General features: G+C 46.3%; 1 protein-coding gene across 18 annotated transcripts in view; it reads right to left on the minus strand.

Moving 5' to 3' along the window:
• Positions 1-665: 665 nt before the first annotated feature.
• ppfia1 (PTPRF interacting protein alpha 1) overlaps positions 666-22,148 on the minus strand; it is a 46,476-nt gene continuing 24,993 nt past the window's right edge. The window contains exons 10-34 of one of the 18 annotated variants that reach the window (XM_031569463.2): positions 19,251-19,292; positions 18,068-18,151; positions 17,708-17,839; positions 17,524-17,586; positions 17,295-17,374; positions 17,045-17,195; positions 16,151-16,156; positions 15,557-15,780; positions 15,057-15,288; positions 13,078-13,107; positions 12,358-12,482; positions 11,836-12,005; positions 11,373-11,463; positions 10,445-10,456; positions 9,224-9,305; positions 8,843-9,043; positions 7,065-7,127; positions 6,691-6,717; positions 5,483-5,658; positions 5,239-5,336; positions 4,617-4,849; positions 3,970-4,038; positions 3,644-3,857; positions 3,305-3,390; positions 666-2,310 (exon numbers count right to left, since the gene is read on the minus strand). In XM_031569463.2, coding sequence (XP_031425323.1) covers positions 3,344-3,390; positions 3,644-3,857; positions 3,970-4,038; positions 4,617-4,849; positions 5,239-5,336; positions 5,483-5,658; positions 6,691-6,717; positions 7,065-7,127; positions 8,843-9,043; positions 9,224-9,305; positions 10,445-10,456; positions 11,373-11,463; positions 11,836-12,005; positions 12,358-12,482; positions 13,078-13,107; positions 15,057-15,288; positions 15,557-15,780; positions 16,151-16,156; positions 17,045-17,195; positions 17,295-17,374; positions 17,524-17,586; positions 17,708-17,839; positions 18,068-18,151; positions 19,251-19,292 — 2,652 coding nt within the window. In that variant the 3' untranslated portion in view covers positions 666-2,310; positions 3,305-3,343. Of the gene's footprint in view, positions 2,333-3,304; positions 3,391-3,643; positions 3,858-3,969; positions 4,039-4,616; positions 4,850-5,238; positions 5,337-5,482; positions 5,659-6,690; positions 6,718-7,064; positions 7,128-8,842; positions 9,044-9,223; positions 9,306-10,444; positions 10,457-11,372; positions 11,464-11,835; positions 12,006-12,357; positions 12,483-13,077; positions 13,108-15,056; positions 15,289-15,556; positions 15,781-16,150; positions 16,157-17,044; positions 17,196-17,294; positions 17,375-17,523; positions 17,587-17,707; positions 17,840-18,067; positions 18,152-19,250; positions 19,293-22,148 lie in introns of all 18 variants that reach the window. The other 17 variants (XM_031569462.2, XM_031569469.2, XM_031569471.2 and 14 more) reach the window with 17 other exon arrangements.

The following is a 22,148-nucleotide window of genomic DNA, read 5'->3' on the forward strand; positions in this document are numbered from 1 at the left end:
TTACGGTGGACTCATGATAAGAATAGAGAGAAATACAGCCAATTTATTTTCGCTGCTTCAATTTATTGCATTTGTTATTAATACATTTAGTCATTTAACAGACGCTTTTATTCAAAGCGACTTCCAAGGAAATGTAAAACTTCACTGAGGAAGGAGGTGAGGGGATTTGAACTAGCAACCATGCAGATTCAAATCGGTAGACGAAACCTCTGTACCAGCTGACACTTGCGGTTAGGGATTCATATATAGATATCACCCTATAAACACCCCAACACACCTTGCTCTCACAGCGGTGGTGGTGTTGAATTTTGCCATGATTATGGTCTTGTATTCTTCATAAGCGTTCATGTTCATCTCCTACTCGCCAGCGGAGAAAAAAATAGCCATTTTCTTTGAGTTTAGAACAATTATACCGTTAGAAAATCATGGTTTTGGTAATCGACCTTTCCTGCCTTTTGAAGTAGGAAGTGCACGCGCAAATGCCATGATAACTTTAGCCTGCTTGAAATTAACCACATGATTAGGATGCGGGTCAGCCGTTAACGAACCGATATTTGCTGTTCTCAATCAGCTCGCTAATCTTAACGGGCTAAAAGGCCAATTGATTAACTTAGCTTCAACTCTACGACGAACGTACCCCAGATAAAGGAGAAGCAGACACAGAGTTGTTTTTAACACAAAGACTTAGTCTTTTTATTGGCAGTGGAAAATAAGTTTCAGTATTTTATTGAAAGGAAGCAATAAATAATACTGTGATAAAAATAGTTCATAAGTACTCAGACTGTACATCATTTCTGTTACAAGAGATTTTTAAACCGTGATATGGGAGACAATTTAAAAACAGGACACTAACATGATTTGAAGTGTGCATAAATGCCTAAAGCACAAATAACAATGACAAAACTACCAACATGTCAGCACTTTCTGGGAGGGTAAGGGATAGCTTCAGTTCCTCTACATTATTTGCTCATAGAAGTTCAGAGGGACCTTATCACAATATTAACTTCCTTGTCGGAAAACAAAAATCATCCAGCCTTTAAGATGATCCAAAAGAGAAAGAGCAAAAACAAATGGCAACTTCTAAATAGGTCTACAAGATGACAGGAAAAAAGCACACATAAGGATGGAGAGTGAATAGAAAAAAAAGAACACAAACAAGAGAAGAGAGATACAGAGAACAATAAGGCTTGATTAAAGGATGAGTAAAGCGGGTTAAAGATGGTGGGGTCATGCAGCCCTCTTTTGGAGAGTGGAGCACGTGGTTTGAGTTGAGGCCACAGTGGGGTTGGTCCTGTCAGAGAAGCATTCAGCACAGCGCACACACACACACACACACACACACACACACACACACACACCACACACACACGGGCGCACTCATACCAATGCTTTTGCCTTTGCACGTGTCTCTTGTGCAGAGGGAGAGTGTAGGAATGAAGAGTTTCAGCACACAAGGATCACCGGATAACCTGGCTTTTTCGGCAGGAACACCTCTGTCCAAAAAAAGGATGCCTCCGAAAAAAAAGTAGCCCTCATTGTCGCTACCGTTTATGGCTTATTCAAGAGTTCCGTTTTGGTTTAGCAGGAAAAGTAGAAAGAGGGGGACGAACCGTTTCACATGAATGTCCCACAGGGTTCATAGGAGTAAAGGGGCAGGGTCTGTGTCATGCTCCACTGTCAAGCATCCACATTTCATCAGTTTGAGGAGGAAGTTTCAGTCTATGGTTTGCACCTGTTCTGATATTCACATAATACAGTTGACCTAAAGAGCCGCATTTAAAGACCAAACAACAGAAATGATCCAACATCAATAAGCTCCATAACAACTAAAAGGGTGACAAAAATTAAGTTAAAATCACACGATAAAGTCACTTGAGCTTAAGTTTGATTAAAAACAAAGACGGGCAGAGAGGGGAAAAAAGTACATCTGGTTGATAACAAGGTGAGAATAAAAAGATTAGATAACGTTTGTAAGATAAATATACAAACTTCAGACTCATGATACATTCAGTTACATCTGAAAGAGTTAAGCATGATAAAGACAAAGAACAGGAGAAATGACGTGTGTGTGTGTGGGGGGGGGGGGGGGCAAACAAAAATATATATTTTTACAGACAAACAGAACAGAACTACATAAATGAAATGTCCCATTGGTTTAGATAAATATAATAATCATTACATCTAAAATATGTTCTCCAGGCTATCGGGGGAGATTTGCAAATGCGATCTTCCATGATATAGTATCTTAGAGTCCTCGTCCATTTAGAGCTCAGCTCGGTGAGAGGTCCACCTCTTCGGCAAGATCATCACCTATAGAGATAATGAGCATAAACTGAGAGAAAGAGAGGGAAAATGAAAGGGGGTGATAAACAGGGAGAAGAGAGGGAGATAGAGGGAGAGGAAAAGTATGAGATGAGTATGGAGATGGAGAAAGACACAGAGAAAGACAGACAGACCAATATGCAAAAAGGGGGAGAGATGGATGGACAGATAGTGAAAGAATGAATCAAGGTTTTTAAAAAAAAAATAAAAGGGGGGGGGGGGGGGGGGAAGAGAGAGAGAGATGGAGGTGGGGTGAGAGGGAAAGAGAATAAGAGAGCAGAGAGCGAGAGAGAGAGAGAGAAAGACAGAGAGAGAAAGACAGAGAGAGAAAGCAGAGGACAGAGATGCATTACTGCCAAGATTTCTTCAGCCCAACAATCAGCCATTTAAATGTAAGCATAGCAGAGGAGCCGCCATTTGCTTGTTATTCTGTCAAGTCATTTGTGCTGACACGGCACTGCTACTGCTATTCCCAAACTCCCACTCAGCACTTAGTGACCACAGGCATGACCAGGCCATCACACACATCTCTCCCAAATACAGCTCTGACAGCGCAGAGCATGTTAGCATCGACTTTTCACATCAGGCAACTATTGATTCACTCGACACTATTCATTATAAGTCATAAGTTCATTATAAGTCATAAGTAAAGTAATTTAACCATGATAGTTTGATAATAAAGGAAGCAGCCATGTTAGCAATGACATTTTTCTTTAAAGCCATTTAGAGATGGTACATGCTACAAAAGAATATTAATAGAAATTGAGAGACTTGTTTTCATAATGCTTCATAATCTAATGTTGCACTACCTGACCATGAAATTCTAAGGTCAAACCTCACAAACATTTACCTAAATAACCCGAGAGCCTCAGCACATGTTCGAGTGACTATGAGGAGTGATCGTATCAGTGAGCATGACCTCCCTGTGGCTCTAGAGCGGGGTGGTCTGGTTAGGGTCTGTGCTGCCGCGGCTCACACTCACCATGGTGCCAGTCAGACTGCGCCGGGCTCACAGTTCTGGTTAGCACGAGTAGGTCCTGATCGTGGCAGAGTCCAGCCTCTGCGCTCCTGCGGGGCCCCATCAGGACGACAACATGCAGCAGGACAGGACGTGCAGTTAGTCACAGACCCAAACAGTTAGGCGCCACACACACACGCGCACACACACACACACACACACACACACACACACAATGCAAGTTCACAAGCAAACACACTCAAAGCATGGCATTCGCAATAAGCACACATTCGATTAGTGTATAGAGAGGCAAACAGCATCATGTGCATAATAATCACTGGTGATGTTCATGGTTCCACCCACCCCCCTCCTCCTCCTCTGACGCCTCCTCATCTGGCCCGCACGTACCGTCCATCTGGAGATTCTTTGGCTGCATGGCGGGGGAGGAGGCGCTGCTGTTGGTCATCCTGAAGTTGGCGGGGAGGGTGTCGGCCGCGCCGATGTTCATGCCCCTGACGTCTTTGGGACGGAACTTCTTCCTCCAGGAGGGGGCCCGCCGGAAGTTCTTGTCGTCGTCCTGACAGAGGAGGAAGAGAGAGAGGAGAGGGGACGCTCAGTGAAGAGGGGGAAAAAAAAAGCAAGGCTGGCACTGATATGCCTGCATGTGAGTGTCTCGCAGTGCAGCTCACCTCCTCCATCTTCCTGTCCGTCCCCACAGCCAGTAGACTGTTGTACTCTCGCTCCAGCATAGTTCGGGCCTGCACAGAAACACACACGGCCACTGAGTCCAATACACATGCTCACCTTACTTCACTGCTACGGGCTGTAAACACTAGATAGCCTAGGGCGCGCGTGTGTGTGTGTGTGTGTGTGTGTGTGTGTGTGTGTGTGTGTGTGTGTGTGTGTGTGTTGGATACCTGTATGTTCTGTATGGGGATCTGTAGAGTCAAGGCTTGGGGTGTGTGTCAGCCTACCCTACCAGCTAAATACACACCTAGCAGTCATTAATGGTGACTATTTCTCCCCTCCATTTGTCCAAGTTGTCTGTCAGTCGATAAAACCCATGCTCAACCACTATTCCCGTCTCCACCAAAGACCCCTCATGAGATTTTAGAATGGCCAACTTGGCCTGTCCAACCAAAGATCGCTCCTGTCCAGCTTGTTTTTACCCATAACCAAATACAATACAAATGTCTTGGAGAACAGGAACCCCAACCTCATCATTGTCCTCCCCACAAACCTATTCAATTAAACATTGAAGGAGAGAGAGAGAGAGTGAGAGTGTGTGTGTGTGTGTGTGTGTGTGTGTGTGTGTGTGTGTGTGTGAAGTGGGCACCTGTGTGTTTTGCGTGGGGATCTGAAGCAGCAGGGCCATGGTGTTGTGGTCGAAGGTCTCGTCCAGGGCGAGGAGCGCACCGTGGATTCCGATCTCCAGCAGGTTGTTGGCGTACTCCTTCAGCCCGATGGCCTGCACCCAGCTGATCACCCGCTCATTACTCCACACTAGCACGTCTGAAACACACACACACAGACCAGACACGACACGCTCAGTACTCCACACCAGCACGGCTGAAACACACACACACACAGACCAGACACGCTGGCTTTCACAGGAGAACAGCCAGAGGGACTTATAAAGGCATTACTGCTGGTGGCAAAAATGGCATTTCTGAGCCAGATGAAATTAAAGAGTGAAACATGAGATGACACTGATTAAGCCACTTGGAGCCAGGCTGGTAAACAAACAGAAGCTGTTGGAAACCTCAAAGTGGCAGTAAAGATGAAATATGCAGCCACTTTGTGCATGAGATGCTTTTCAGTTGGCCCATCAACACAAAACGAATCATTACAGGAGGGAACTGTGACACAAAGTCCAGAGGAAAATAGATTTATGGCTACCACAACCAGCGCTAGAGTCACAATGTGGTCACAATGCATTCAGACGCCTGGAGCTCTACCTTTGATCTCTAGCTGAGCATCCTCTCGTCGCCTCTCCAGCTCTTTCCGGTCGTAGTTGAGCCGCCTCAAGGACATCACCCCACACTGGAAGCTGTTCCTGTAGAGGCACGCACACAAGGGGGCGACACTGAGCATCCACACAGCAGAAACCACTAGATGCTTGTATCAGCGCCACATTCAAACGCACCAAAAAAAAAAAGGAGCGACTTGCAAGATGAGGCATGAGATGATGGAGTAGCCAACCTGTGGAAGCTGTCCACCATCTTGAGCTGTCCCCGGAGGTCCTTCTTGGTCAGGTGGTCCAGCATGCGTGCGTCCACCAGGGACTCCATGAAGTAGCTGCGGTACTGGGGCAGGCCCAGGCTGGGCAGCCACTCATTGCCGATCCACTCGTGATTCATGTCGCCGTACGCCAGAGTCTGAATGGACACGCACACACTCAGTCAGGTATCTAACCACAGCGATTCAGAGCACAACTGTGCCAACTACTACCACCACTACTACTACTACTACTACAGGGGAAGAGAAGTCCCTCACACATGCCTCACCCACAGCTACTACAAGTCAACTAATGAGCAACAGCACAAAGCGAGCACAGTGTCCAGTGCTCTCAAGAGAGGTGGTGAAGAATACCAGTGATGGGTCACAACAGTGAACTATACTAGACTGTACTATAAAAGAACTGAAATAACACAATCAAGACAAAGACCTCTGGGAAAACCTTGTATGGGTAAAACAGTCTAAAGCAATACAAAAACAAAACCACCTGCACCACCTAGCTATGACATTTAGTGAAGTATGACTCACTCTCTCACACTCGTTACTGCTTAGTCAGCAGCACAAACCTCCTACCCTTCCACTTTATTCATATGACATCAAGATGTCTACAACAGAGCTTATATGGAGGTTGTAAGATTTCAAAAGGGTCTACATTTATTATTATTACAGTCTTCAATGGAAGCTTTTGTCAAAAAATTTAATTAATATTCTTCATTGTGGTGGGATCCCATAATAAGTCCCTTGTTCAGTGCATCACAACAAGAGCTAGACAACAGACAGTCTCTTCTTCTAAAACCGCTCTTTCTAGTCTTTGGCATTTGGATTTTATGTCAGTAATTTAATGTTACACTGGCACGCAAAGCTTTCATGGGAGGTTATGAGGCTGTGCAACCGAGATAATGGCAGGGCCGTCGTCGCTGGCAAATTATCCTTTTAGAACAAACGGAGGTCAGGTGGACTTCTCATCTCTCATATTGGATGTATTAGACAAAAGCTATGACTAAGTGTTGATGATAGATAATATGTTGAATAGAGGACTGGGCACACCCTTGACAAACCCAAAGACAAGTATGACAGAAACTCATAATCAAACTGAAAACATGAGGAGATTTGGCAGAGGCACGCCAATTTAAAGATTGAGGTCAGACACACAGAGAGAGACAAGTGCAAACCTGGGCCCAGGTGCCCTCGTCATCCTCCTGAGGTTAGCATGGTTAGCGTTAGCGTGGAAAAAAGCAAAAGAGGTTTGTTAGCCAGCAACAGTTAGACGACTATGAATTAGCCGCCACATGCTCTACTATACACTTCATCTAGAAAAGACACACACACACACGCACACACACACACACACACACACACACACACACACACACACACACACACACACTTCCAGATGCAAGTTTAAAAAAGGAGTTCTATAGACTACATAGGTGTACTCTAGAGACATTCGTGTGCGCTCCCGTGCCCACACCGCTCACACAGCTGTTGGGGTTAGGGTGGGGTGGGTGGAGCCGACCACAAGAATCGGACCAATCAGGTGACTAACCGTGGGAGGCGTGGCCGCCAGGCTCTCCATCTCTTCATGCGTCACCCACACGTTTCCCGTGGACTAATCACATGAGCAGTCACGTGACACGACGGACCAACCGCCACCACCCCCAATCGAGTGACCCCCAGTGAGTGACAAGCACAGTCCAGTGAGTGAGAGAAGCATTGTGAGAGGAGAGGAGAGGAGAGGAGGAAAGAACATCACAGCACAGGAATGTTAATGAGTAGCAGGCATATTAGGAACCAATTATCAAATGAAGAAGAAAACAAAAACAAAAAAAAGGCAAACAAATCATCCAGGTTAACGGTCATTGGAGTGCCACCGTGCAGTCAGATTGTTGTTGGCCTCAAATATTAGTGTGAGAGAAGAAAGGCATGCCCCAATCAAGAAGAAAGAGTTGGTCATCTACCATATAAATCATTGATGGCCTACAGGTTATGGAACTCTTTGTTTAAAAGAAGAGAAGACACTTAAGATTGATAATCAATGACAGAGATAAAGCTGTAGTGTGTAGTGATCCTGGGACTCTCAGTGCTGGAAAGCACACACATTTATACAGAGGCAGATCTCTCCTTTGTTGATTCTAATTTATTATTTTGCAGTTCATTGAAAACACCCGTCATATTGAAACAATTAGCCCTGGAAAAAAAACAACAACGTTGTGCTCTAAGCTCTCAATGAGAACTACAGTGTAAACCAGAAGTGGAATTCCAGGCTCAGAGAGTGAAAGTTCTGCCACAGATTTGCCCCACCCTTGCTCTGAAGCAGCTGATTTCCCCATATGACCTCTCCATCTGGCTCAGGACTACGCTAATGAGCTCATTCAGATGGCTGACTAACGGCAGTGGGCTGACAGTCACACATTCTGAATCTGGATTTTCACTGCTTGGTGTGAACAATGTGCTGAAATGGGAGAGCCTCGACAGAACCACAGTGTACCTCCAGCTGCAGTGTAGTTCACTTTTAACCACTAAGACTAATCCTTCATCATTCATTCTTAAGTGCACGTCTGCAGACACATATGAAGACATTAGTGCAGTGTTTCTCAACTGGTGGGGTCGTGACCCGTCGCTGAGTGTCTGTGTTCCTTCAGAACATTAATGACTTTTGTTGAAAAGATATGTGAACAGTAGCTTTTATTTTGAAATGGAAAAAGCGGAGTCTTCGCTGTTCTCATGCCTCAATCACAAAGGGAAAAGGGAGCCCTTGGAAAAAGACGGACAAAGTTCTGCATGAGCAGCAGATGCATAGCCTACTGTATGAGAGTCTGAAGTGCCAGCTGGAGTAGCACTGGAACGCTTCGACTTATTAGCTGTCTATAGGGATGCCACTGGTGGGCTAGTCTTTGTGTTAGAGTTCATAATTCTGTTAAAGAAAAAAAAACGTTTAGCTAATCACTGTAATTATAATGCTAGCATGTAATTGAGATTACCTATGCTATGAGAAGTTTTGTGTGTGATAAAGAAGTCAACTTGTCTGATTGTACAACAAGCTAATTTGATGAAGAATAAAAGATGAATTTGTTTGTACGCATAAACATGTATTTGTTTATATATTCTCTGTATATTCTTTGGTTTGAATTCTTCAAATTTGGGTCGCAACTTGAGTCCCAAGGCCAGACCAGTTGAGAACTACTACATGTGTTCTGAGAGTATTAATGTTTGTGAAAAAGAACATTTTTGGGCTGACCGGTATATATGTAATTGTACAAGTGGTTTATTTCTGTGTGAGTCAACTGTGTGTATGTGCATTTGTATGTCCAGTTGTGTGGGTACCGTTCTGGAGGTGGGCGGGGCAGAGGGGCTGGTGAGGGACATGATCTCCTGGATGGCGAGCCGCAGCTTGAGGCGGTGCAGCGGGTTGCTGATGCCGATCTCCCGCTGGATCTCCGTGTCGGACAGCGCGGACATGATGGCGCCACTCTTCACGTTGGCACGGCACGCCGCCACATACCAGGCGGGCATCCCGACCCACAACTGGAGAGGGTCAGAGAGAGAGAGAGAGAGAGAGCACAAAATGACTTAATCTCATAGCCCACAGACACGGTTCTAACTTATGGCAGCAAAAGGATCCTGCATGACACTAAGTACTCTGGGTGACTGTATTTTCCCAGTTATAGTGGCTGAAGGTTGGATTGTATTCAAGTGTGCTCCTACCTCCAGCCAGACCACTACCGTGGGCCCATCCCACTGGGCAAAGGGCAGGCCCAGCCGACGAGCTTCCTCCAGGAGCTCATGCCTGTGGAATACACACAAGCAGGTCACACTCACGCTGTTACACAAATACACACACAGAGTCAAGACAAACATACACAGGCCCACCGCACACTTCACCCAGGAGGTCATGCCTACAGTCCAACATTACAAGAGTTAGTCCCAGGCTTGAGAGGAAGACACCAATGGCAAACGAAGGACAGACACACACACTCCTCATGCTTGAATTCCGACAGGGAAAAATGCCAATGCACCGGAAAAGCCCAAACACACCGGTAAACACATGACAAAGATCCTTTGCCAGCCACACTAACAGGGCTAAATAACAAAAACAGGCCAGATAGTAGACAAACGTTTCCCAGGCTGGTACCAAACAGCATTACAAGGAGGGGGGGGGGGGGGAAGTTTAACGCTAAAGTATGACTGCAACCACCAAATGAGCATCCAAGAAGCTGTCAATCATGATACCTCGGAGGAAAAGTTGAGGAATTTAAAAATATAATTATATGATAATTATGTAAAAATAATCCAAGACATGTCTGTGGCTGACGTGGTGGCGTAACGACAGTAATGAGAGAGAGAATTCATAAACAAAGGCAGGCACAACAAGACCAGTGTTAGTCAACTAGCACATCCACTACATGACACCCTTGCCTAAAAGGTAGATAAAATAGTTTATTTGTATATGGTGCATGCTGAAAGTGTTTAAACCTTGTTAAATAACACCCTTGCAAAACAAATATTTGATTACTGCACAACTGTGGTGTGCAGAGCTGGTTGCACCACTAGAGGGCGCCGCTCCACATTTTTTACTATGACAGCAGTGTAAAACCTCATAGCAATTCCATCTAATAACATGGCTAACAGTCCAGAGACAACAAGACTGCACACAGCATGGCATGAAGAATATAACTGCCATGACAAGAGTAATAAACCCAGACTTTAATAAATACAATGCCAGTCTCTGAGGTTAAGGCACATTTGAGTTAGTAGTTTTGAAAGGAAGAAATGCACTGTATGTGCATATTCAGGCATCTGGGAGGACAGCCGTTGGTTGTTATTCAAGAGGGAAGCCATGCCAACCACACTCTGAAGCAGACAAAAAAAAAAAAAAGACGAGTGGCAGAGAGAGCCAAAGTAAAAGGCCAAAATGGAGCCACTTACCCTGTTTTGGGACTACAAATGTACATGACACACACAGGATGGAATAAGAGAGGGAATAATCCAGAATCAGCAATCACACAACAAATGGGAACAAAAGAAAATGTGATCTGAAGCAAATTATGCGGCAACATCTAGATTAGAGCAACATGAAAAGTATTTACAGAGATTTGACTAGCTGCATTTAATAGCCACACACTGATGTTAAGCAGAAATGACAAGTAATCAAATGAACTGCACGAATGCAACTGAAAGGACTGACATAAATGACACTGCGCTGCAAAGGAAGACTACAGACGGGTCAGAGAAGGTTCTAGATAACGATCAAGCCAAGAGCTAAAACCTGTGCTTGCTAAACATCCGTCAGGAGTTCATGCTATGGCACGAATGATCTGAAATGGAGCACATTTTAGCCCTTGGCTGTCCGGCCTGTGCTGTGAAGCTAAAGTGAGAGCCTGGGGCCACATATGAAGAGCAGTGTGGAGAGAGCACGGGGCTCGGGCTGAGAGGCAGCCAGTGAACAGGATGGAGGTGTGTGGAGAGAGCACGGGGCTCGGGCTGAGAGGAGGCCAGTGAACAGGATGGAGGTGTGGTGACAGAGTGCTTTTGCGGCTCTTCTCAGCATTGTGGTTACCCAGTGTTACTACTGCCTCCGTGTGGCTACTGAACCACCACACACACACACACACACACACACACACACACACACACACACACACACACACACACACACACACACACACACACACACACACACACACACACACACAGAGACAGAACTTTCTCCATTGTCACCAGTTCTGTGTTTAGCACTGCGGCATGACCACATCCGATGTGGAAGCACACACAGCTCATTGCTGAACTGAGGGGGGGGCTACTGTAACAAATCACTCTGCTAAAGCCAGTCTGCAGCAGGAAGTGAAACACCTACTTCTTCTGCATCTTCCTGTTCTTCTCCGATGGGCCGCCCAGCTTGCTGATCCCCAGTCCATCTGGAGAGCCCTCTCCCTCTGGGGTCCCGGCTGTTTGAAGAAATGGGGGTGGGTCACAGAGTTAGGGAGCTTAGCAGCACTAGCGTGGACAAGGAGCAGGCACTCAGGATATAGTCCACTAACACAGTCGATTCCTCCTGGATGTGCACTACTGCAGTACTGCAGGTTGCAAACGATGTCACTGTGATGCCGATGTATACTGTGGTAGTTGCTGAGATATACTCTTAAGATGTCTTGATCAACTGAATCACATTTCTAAAAGTATGACGTTAATTCGACTTTACAGAGGAGAATGTATCTAGAGAAATGGGTGGACGCCCACTATGTCTTGGGCTGACAGGGACTAGACCAGAAGAGAGATTCTTAACTGAGAGTGAAAGGGAGAAGCGTAGCGGTACTTACCCAGGCTGGAGTCTTTGCTGGAAGGACTGGGCCGACCCTTCTCCTTCTTGCCGAACAGACGCCCGATGGAGGACTTGATGCTCTTCTTCTTGGCAGCCTTGTTGAGCGAGTCCTGGCTGCTGTTACTGCTGCTAGGGTCGCTGCCCTGACCGTCCTGCAGTCCAGCGATACTACAGACGGAAATGGGAGTGCAACACACAGGCATATGCTCAGTCAGAGACGCGCACACACACGGTACACACACACACACACAGTACACACACACACACAGTACACACATTATGCACACAGATGAAGACATATAGTCTGACTCACATGCAGAGATATGCAACCCAACACACACACAATAAATAAATAAATAAATAAAACAAAGAGAGAAGCCCATTAATGGTTGCTGTTGTGAGTATAACGCTTGAGGCATGTCAGTGCACCAGATTCCAAGAGGTCTGAGTATGCCTGAATGGTGAGTGCATGACTGACTCTGCATCCATCTCCTCTGACCAACGTCAGGGACTGACTCACCCTCGGATGTCTCGGATGTCCTCGTGACTGGCGGCGTGGATGGCCCCTTTGTGGAGACGCATGGAGCGCGGGGTGGTGGGCGGAGATGTTTCACACCTGATGGTGGCTTTGTCGTCCTGCTCAGACTGAAGTCAAATGGAGAGAAAGCCTCAGTAAGTCTGTACTTCTGCTCAGTTAGCAATATGGATTGTCCCCTGAGAATATGGATTGTCCCTGAGATTGCCCATGGAGAACATTTGCACAGTTAAATAGAGACGGCCTTTGTAAGATTGTGGTAAAACATCAGCTCCAACCACAACCTTTTAATGTTGTAACACATGTAATTAATCAGTGTCTTCAAAAGATTTTCTAGAGAGAGATGTAATTAAAGCTATATGTTCATGGTGGTCCTGTTAACCATGGTTTCTCTTCATGTTCAATTGTAAAAGACATAGACAAACTGCAATTTGTTCTGTACCTCATAAAGCTGAATGAAAATACAAAAATCTAGGCATATATGGCTAATGACAAAACTATTAAAAGTTCAAACAAAGGCGGCCTCTGAATAGAGTACCCTATTTACCATTTAAGACCAGCCCTATAAATAGCCAGCCGTATTACTGTGTGTGTGTGTGTGTTTGTGTGACGGAGTTTAGGTTTGCAGGGTTGTGTGAGTGTGGGGGCGCGCGGCTGATTAAGTGTGCACGGGCTGGGAGCCCAAAAGCATTTCCACTAAATTACCTTCCTGCGGTGCTTCCGCAAGTCGCTAGGCTGTCGGAAGCATGAGAAGCAGAGAGGAGGAGACAAAAAAGCAAATTAGTGGCACCGTGAACGTGAGAAGCAGAGGACCAGAGAGAGCAAGGGAGGGAAAAGGCAAAACGATGAGAGGGGGGGGGGGGGGGGGAAGAGAGACAGGGGCCAGAGGGAGGGAGAGAATGAAGAGAAAGAATAAAGAGGGAGAGAGACAAAGAAAGAGGGCACGGCACACCAGAGGGAGATCGAGGGACTCAGAGCAGAAACATACACACACACAAACAGGCAAACAGTCTTCAGTACAGGATATATCCGACACAAACACGCACACTCTCCCTGTTGCACACAAACACACACACACACACACACACACTCACTCACATACTCCCCATTAGCTATGCCTCGGATTCACGCTCACAACTTACCGCTAGGCTGACACGCATACTTGTTCTCACAGGCACAGACATATACTAACTGATAACACAAATATGCAAACACACACACACACACAGTGAGTGGGCGGTCAGTGAATCATGCTGAGGGTGAAGCAGAGCAGAAGCACGGCACACAGGCAGGCTGGGTGTAGGGTCTGGGGGCGGATGGGCTCATCCCCGGGGGCCTGCTGTTTCTCTCTCTCCACTCAGAGGTTCCACGGGGCCCAAACACAGAGGCCCCAGCATTCACCCATTAGAACAGGGCTTGATGTGTTGAGCCATGGAGATGCACTACGCACAGGGGCGGACAAATAAGCTCCAACTCGCGCACTCTCCTCTGTTTAATCACAGTCTGCTCAGGATGGGCTTTTTTTTTTTTTTTTATTCTCTTCCTGCATGCCTTTCACCTCTGGCATTTCCAGGGTAAATGGTGGTTTGCTGTGGCACTTTTTTTCCCTCCCCTCGGGCAGTCCTAATCACTCATGTCCTCCTTTGATCCCAGAGGGGGAAGAAGAGAGAGACAGAGACAGAGAAAAAAGAGAGAGAAAGACAGAGAGAGAAAGAGAGAGAAAGAAAGAAAGAAAGATAGAGAAAGAAAGAAAGAAAGAAAGAAAGAAAGAAAGAGAGAGAGAGCGAGCGAGAGCAAGAGAAGAAGAAAAAAAAAACACACCCAGCAAAGCACCGACAGGCAGGAAGAAAGATTAGGAAAAGCTCAGGAGAAATGGAGGGCGAGGCGGAGAGATTTCCAGGAGGCTCTTTCATGACCGCCCTCACATGTTGAGCTGTAAGGCTTGGGGAGATGGGTCTTTAAACACGAGCCGAGCTCCAGAGTGGTGAGATAAGAAAGTGCACGACTCAGATCTCTGGCAGTTTAACCATCATGAACACAACCACGGAGCAGAGAGAGAGAGACACACATGCCCCAGAGGACGAGCCTGTGTGTGTGTACCTGGATGTAGCATGGGTAGCTGTACAGGGGGGTGGTGTTAGTGGGGAAGGGCAGGTAAGCTACGGTCTGATGCGAGAGCGAGCTCTGGATGACATATGGGTCATAGCAGTAGTGCTGGGACAACACAGACACAGGACACCATTACAACCCTTAAAGCTTAGCAACAAGGCAAGACAACACAGGACGCCATTAACACAAGATGCTAACGATGAATGGATGAATGGATGCACAGGCAGTCCAGGCACAGAATGAAGGTCCTTCCAGGTTTCAACCATCTGAATTTACTTTATTAACACAAACTGAAAGTTAGCTGAGCTAATTGAAGATAACTGCGTGAAATCACTGGTATGGACAACACAGTGTACAAGTGAATGGTGCACTGCGTTTACATTCTGAACATGGACTACCCAACAGGATGAGCACAGTTGATGATGGATCACCCGGGGTAAACCACGTGGCAGGTGAGAGAATGATATGAGAATGAGTGCATCATTATTGTCTTCGCAGGGTACTTTTATGTCGTGTAGAGCGTAAGGAGTTTTAGGTGTGGGGTTTCGTTGGTGTAGGGGGAGCAGGGGGCTCACCAGCGTCATGACCCCCATGCGGTCCACCTCCCGGTTGGGGCTGCGTGGGGCCCTGCGGGGCGTGGAGTGGCCCGAGCCGGGCGGGGAGGAGCCGGCATGGCCAGGGGCCAGCAGGGAGGGCTGGAGCGAGCTCATAGAGCGGAAACGGCCACCCAGGCTCTCCCCGCTGCCCACCCGAGACTCGATCTCCTCGGCCCGCTGCGCAGTGTTCTCCTTCTCCTCCTGGATCATCCTGAGGAGGGAAAACCAGCACATACATGGAACACAATGAACACATTCTGTTACGTGTGCAACTACAAAGACACACACAGACACCTGCAAGGCTGTTGGAAGCTTTGACAGCAGAAAATACAGAAAGGGTTGGAATGAAAGATGAACACTGAGAATGAGAACGTTTTGCCATAAACCAACGTCACTGGTTGATTTACTCTACCGCTGAAACTAAAGTTGGTACATAATGCAGAAAACAGCAGAAAGCATTCACACACACACACACACACCTGATCTCATTGTTGATAGCATCCAGCTGCTCCTGCAGCATGAGGGCGAGTGTCTGGGCGTCGGCCTGTCCGGCAGGGGACAGCAGGTCCACCGAGCTGAAGATGGTCTCGCGGTCGTCCTCCAGGTCGGACACGTCCATGTCACTCTCGAAGGCGTGCGCCACGTTGGCCAGCACGTTGGCCTGCTGCACGCGCTCCCACTCCTGTTCATTAAGCGTCTGGACCTGACGGGAACAACCCGAACAAAGACCGACTCAGTCTGTGCCTTTACGTAGGGCTCCTCCATGCACTGCATGCCTCAGGGTTCTAGGTCTTCTGACATACCTAGTTTGGAACACTCGACTAGAGGATGACCTACTTCTCATAAGAGAACTTCCTGATGAGCTAAACATGTCTGACAGCTATTCAGGAGCGGGTACACACATACAACATGCTCTGCTAGGAGACCCCAGACAAGTATTTGTTTAGGTTTCGGAGACACTCAGCAGCCAAACTCATGCACTGCTCCTGGGAAGCAATGTGGACAGAGCACCACAGCATCACGAAATCTAACTACTGCAAAGAGAAGAGAGCTACCACCATCACACCACTTACATGCCTCTGTAGTCCAGAGAGGAAGCAGAAAGAGAAGCAGAGGAGAGGAAGGAGAGAGACACAAACAGAAAATCAGGAAATCAGAACACATTAGAGCAACGGTTCTCAACCAGTGGTGTGTCGACAAGCAAAGTCAAGTGTGCTGTGGAATTTTAAGGAACCCAGTGTGTTTTTATACAAGCTCATTAAATACACCAATGACACCGCTTCTTAATTAAACTGTTTGTAAGCAGTCACTTAATTACATGGCGATGGAGGCTATATTTAGCTTTCGCTAATTTTATCGAAACACCGTCAGGCAGAACATCAACATAGATGTGTACACTCCAGCATTACCAAGCCCCAAGTATATGCGCAAGGGCATTAGACTACCGTATTTGACGTCTCCCCCTCTTTTGTGTTATATCAATAACATCAAAGGAACTCTTTAAGAGAAAATTGCTATCATTTGCTATCAAATAGCATGTCATTTCAAGGTACATATCCTAAACCAAGATTAACTCAAATTGAGACATGTTAACATATCTTGTTCTCTTACTTACTCAATCAAGGTACTGTAATATTAGTGGCACATTTTCATAAAGACAAATAGTGTAGTCACATATTTACAACGTTTTCGATTATTAAGATAATTACATTATTTACAATTATTATACAAGTGGGTGTGCCTTGATTTTCTGGTTTGATCTTTGATGTGCCTTATCCCCAAAAAGGTTAAAACATGTGAGCAAATAGTGACAAGTCATTGTGAGCTATGCACAGAAACAGCAGTCACATGGCCTGATGAACCATGGTTAACAAGGTTAAATCAGAAATGAATATCTGAAGCAACACTATCTTTGTAGAACTTCTGGCTTGTAAGGATGCAGAAAAGTGCAAGGGTTAAAGACGCACCTTGGAGGGTTCATCTCGCAGGGCAGCCACTCGCCCTTTCTGGGGTCGCCGTAGCACGAGTGCACTGTTGTAGTGGTCAGAGTGGCTGTCCATCATGGAGGACGCCGACACTGGGTACCTGAAGTCTGGGGTGCTGCCCAAATGAGACCGCCTGCCCAAGCACACCAACCAGCCAGTGAGTGGATGAGAAGGGATGCATGGGGAAAAGACTATAGAGGATAGGAAGGAAAGTGATTGTGCCCGTTCTTACCCATGCAACAAGGAGTTACTCCGGCTGCGGCCCTGTTCGTTCTCAGCCCTCATGGTCTCAATCTGGATCAGAAGCTGCTCCTGAGGGTTGACAGACACACACACACACACACACACACACACACACACACACACACACACACACACACACACGAATGAGGATGCACCCTACACTAGGCATCAATGAACTGCCTTTAGAGTTGAACTATTCCTGCACTTGCACTACAGACCTTTTCATGGTGAGCTTCCTCAATCAGCTTCTTGGTGTGCTCCAGATCACGAATGAGGGTGTTCTGAAGAAGAGAACAGGAAAACGGGATGGTTCATTTATAATAATTTGAACTAATTCCAGGTTGCAGGCTAGCAGTAGTAGGGCTGAACTGGGCCAGGCAGAGCCCAGAGCTCCAGCAGTACCTTCTCCTCCAGAGCAGACATCCTCTCCTTTAGGTGGAGCTGTAGCCTCTCGTTGGACTCCGACAGCAGCTTGTCCACTGTCTCCGACAGACGCTTGTTGTGCTCTTCATTCATCTTCTCTCGCTGGCGAGCCTTTGGCAAACAAATATGCATATACATATAAACAAACACACAAATATTTAATCCAACTGAAAACAAGGAAAGGTTGTGTTTACATTAGGTGACAAAAGAACTGATGTCTGTGTGAAAGCTGGGACAGAAACAAGTAGATATGCCAATAGATGTTGCCAGGAGCACAGACCCAGTTGATGAAATGATTGACAGGAAATGACATGTGGGTGGTGAACTTTGACCCCTCACCCTGAGCAGCTCCTGGTTCTTCTCTTCCAGCTGTGCTTCCAACTGTTTCAGCCGCTCCTCCACGTTGCCATGGCGTTCCTCCGCCTGATTGGGGGGGTTAAAAAGAGACCAATGAAGAACTGAGAAGAGGTTTATCAAAGACACAACTGTAATAAAAAAAATTAAAAAAGAAACCTCAAACCTATAAATGACTTTCATCAAAATGCACAATGGCACAGAGAACAAAACAAAAATAGCTTGTCCCACAGACCCCAAAGGGACACAGCAGAAAAAGACAGAAGCCTGACGAAGAGCTGCACAACCAGCACACATACGCACGTCATGCTCCAGGAAGCACAAGACCGTACAAAGCCAGGCCAAAGCGTACAGCACAGACAGGGCACACAAACAGATCTGACACACACGCACACACACACACACAAAGAAACACACATACACAGATGACTTCCTCGGTTAGCCAGGCAGTTAGCCACGTGGTGAGCGGCACACTAAACACAGAGGTTAGTGAAGATAAAATTCCTCCAGAGTTTACATAAACTCCAGTATGTGTTTGGGGGAGGACATGGGTCAACAGTAAAACATCACACGTGCCCACAGGGCTACATGTTCTACTGTCCCACTTCAATTCCCAAATGAAAAACCAAAGAAATAATGTCATGAACGTCTGAAATTGGAAGCTGGTTTTGACGGGCCAGTTTGCAAAGGGGTTTGCTGCTTTTTTCCTGCAACAGTTGTTCAGAACAAATTAATTACTTCAGATAACGCTTACGTTGTTCCTTATATATTTTTACTTTAATAATGCCTTTTTAAAGCAATTTTTTCTAATCTGTTGGTAGGACAGCCAGAACCCTTTGAAGAGGTGGCCCTCCAAAACCCCAGTCAGGCAGCCCTGCCCTGAGGCCTGCTGGGAGCTGAAATGCCAAGCGCCCCTCGGTGCGCTCCCACCCTGCCCCGATGTGGGCGGCACCAGCCTTTCCTGCAGCCTCCTGCCCAAGCGAACTGGCACGCTTCCTGTTATGGTTAGATTACAGCACTTTAGAAATGGGGGTTGGGATCAGAGGAGGAAAAATAAAAATCTGGGCATGGATGAGCAAAGACTGAGCAGGCAGGCAGAGGGGCAGGAAGAGAGCTGGAAATGGTGGAGGAAGTTTGGAGGAGGGATGGGGATGAGACTGCAGTGTACCTTCCTCTGAGCTTTAGTGTCCTTTGAGTCCTTAGAGTCAGACTACACAGAGCCAGAGACAGCAGGGAGGAGAGACAGGGGACAGAGGACCAGAGAGAAAGAGAGAACGAGTCAGAGAGAGAGAGAGAGAGAGAGAGAGAAAGAGAGAGAATGAGTGTAGAGGGAGGGACTTTTAGTACAGACTTAAGTACAGGCACAGAGTACAGTGTTCCATACTGCTGCAAAACGAGGATGGGTGAGATTGAGAGAGGGAAGGAGAAAGAAAAAAAGAAAGACAGAACGTAGGAGACTACGAGAGAGAGAGAGAGAGAGAGAGACTGACTATTAAAGGGCTAAGGGAAGCAAGAAAAGGGCAGAGCACAGGCACAGACACACAAAAGGAGAGGACTTCAAACACTGTTTCTAAGAGATAGAGAGAGAGGCGTCCCCTTTACAAATATGGGGACAAGGAAAAGGGGCATGTTTAAGAGAGGCAGTGGTACAGATAACCACAGCCTGACCACACACGGTGCCAAAAGGAGCCATTGGGAAGACGATGGCATCCTGTGAAAGAGGACTAAGACCTCGTTTACACGGAGCCTGGATTGCCTGAACCCGGATTCATTTTTGACATGGATCCTCTTTATCGCGTCTACACGGAGCAGTGTCAAGAGAAATTTGCGTCTACATACATTGAACCCAGCGGATCGGATTGAATCCGCTGTAGTACATCTCCCAGGCCTGTTGGTGGCGCTTTAACGGTGCAACAGACAACTGAAGAAAACGGAGAAGACAGGAGCATGCGTATAAAGTGACAGAAGACAGTAGTCGATAGCCTACATTTAATCTGCACAGTAACACATTATGGTGGTTAATAAAATCAGTGGTCAGAGCAGACTGTAGGTTAAGCAAAAAATAATTCTATTTTGTATTGATAATAAAGAGTTTAGAACAGTGCAACAAAGCAATGTGCAACATTACATGTCTGTGAGTTGTTTAAATGCCTGTGCTTTATGGAGAGGCTGAGCTTGAGCACGGGAGACCACAATGCAAGTGGTGTGGATCCTGGATGTTTCATGGTTTACAATTGCTTCCAATTTCATGGTTTTATTACTAAGAACAAATGTAGGCTATTGTTGAGGGCTTTGTCCTTCACGTACTGTACCTCTGAAGTAACGTTAACGCTAGCTAGTAGCTATCGCTATCGTTGTCTGACAGGACTAGAGCTAACGTAACATTCATCTTTATTATAGACCGTTTTGAAACTTCCGTCTATAATAAAAATCTTTTCACGTCAGATTTGCTCATATAGGCTATTGCTGACACTTTTAAAAACCGGTTTTGTAAAATGGTCTGATGCAAATAGATTAAACAGTGATCGATTAAAGTGTGGCTTGTTAATGTCATCCCTTTCCTAACAACATCGATTTAGATAGATAGATAAACTTGTATTAATCCTGTTAAAGAAATTCACATGTAATAGCAGCAAGGTAATAGGAAGACATATTTTATTTTTTGAAGCTGGAGAACTGCTAAAACAGGCTGCCACACTCGCTGCGCCGTGGCAACCCATTCAGTTATTAAATAATGCCAGTCGTGTCCGTTGTTCTGGCTGGTCTAAAAAATGGCTAAGTAAGATCACGAAAAACTATCCACATGTAGGTAGAGCAGCACACTATCCCAATACAAACAACTAAGCACAGTAGAAAAATGTAAGTCACGAAAAAGGCGCCACGTCATATACATTTAGTTTATGTTGTTGCTGTTATGAAGTGACGCAGTTGGGTTAATAAGGGTTCAGCCTGCGGTTGCGAGGCGATCACGTGGGGCAATGACATCATCAGATTAGAAAGGGTTGCGGATCGGCGTGCAGACAAACACCAATCCTCGGACAGATTCGAATCTACACACTTTGGACCCCCGATTCGAAAGAGTTCGTGTGGGGATCCGCCTTGTTCGTGTAGACGAAAGGTCGATCCGGAGACATTTCTCTCCGGATTCAGGCAAACTAGACTCCGTGTAAACAACCGTCTAAGGCTGGAGAGAGTGCACAACTAGGATCTGGGAGCACTAGCACAGGGATTACCAGACCACAGCTTGAGCTGACAGAGTGAGCTGCAGGGCAGTTTTCTGAACTTAACCACTGAGGTGGGAGGGGTCACAGACACACAAGGGCCTGCAAGTGATGCAAAGGAGATTTTAAGGTTAGATAAGAGAGTTGAGTTTTAATTAGCACGTTGGTTGAACTGAAAGCTCAGACCTTGACACTGAACTTTATTAGTAGGCCAGTAAACAAGAAAAGTAGCTTAATCACATTGTGCAAGTAAATGCCTGAGCAATTATAGAAACCAAGAAAGGGAGACAATTCCGTTTGACTGAAGAAACACAAGCGTGCCACGCTGTCAACACAACAGCTATGTAGGAACACTGGGCTCCTAAACAGCTCAAAAAATGGAGCTCATGAGCTCAAATGGAACATGTGCTTTGACAGGACTGAGGGGATGCGGGGATGTTGAGTCTGGAGAGCAGTAACTAAACAGACAGCACTGAGCTGAGGGGTGGGGTGGGGGGAGGCTGCTAATGGTAATTAGACAGAAGATGTCCTTGCCAAAGGCTGAAACAGCAGTCTCTCCTCCCTTTCTATCTCTCCCTCCCAGACATGACGTTGATTACCCAGGGGCAAAACACCATGCTGCCAGGCTTCAGCATATACTGCACTAACGTGGTCCACATTAAGGTTTAATGCTCGTTTTGTCTTACAGTAAGGAGCACCATCAGAAACTATGGGTCTCGGCCTATGGTGTCCACTCCATTTGGTCCAACTGGTTGAAGTAATGACTAACACATACAGATTGCAACCGTCCAGCTGTGTCCTAAACACAGGACCAGACTGTTCAAAAATAGCTCCAGGCCTTAATT

Source organism: Clupea harengus, chromosome 6 (genome assembly GCF_900700415.2).
Source record: "Clupea harengus chromosome 6, Ch_v2.0.2, whole genome shotgun sequence".
NCBI lineage: Eukaryota > Metazoa > Chordata > Actinopteri > Clupeiformes > Clupeidae > Clupea > Clupea harengus.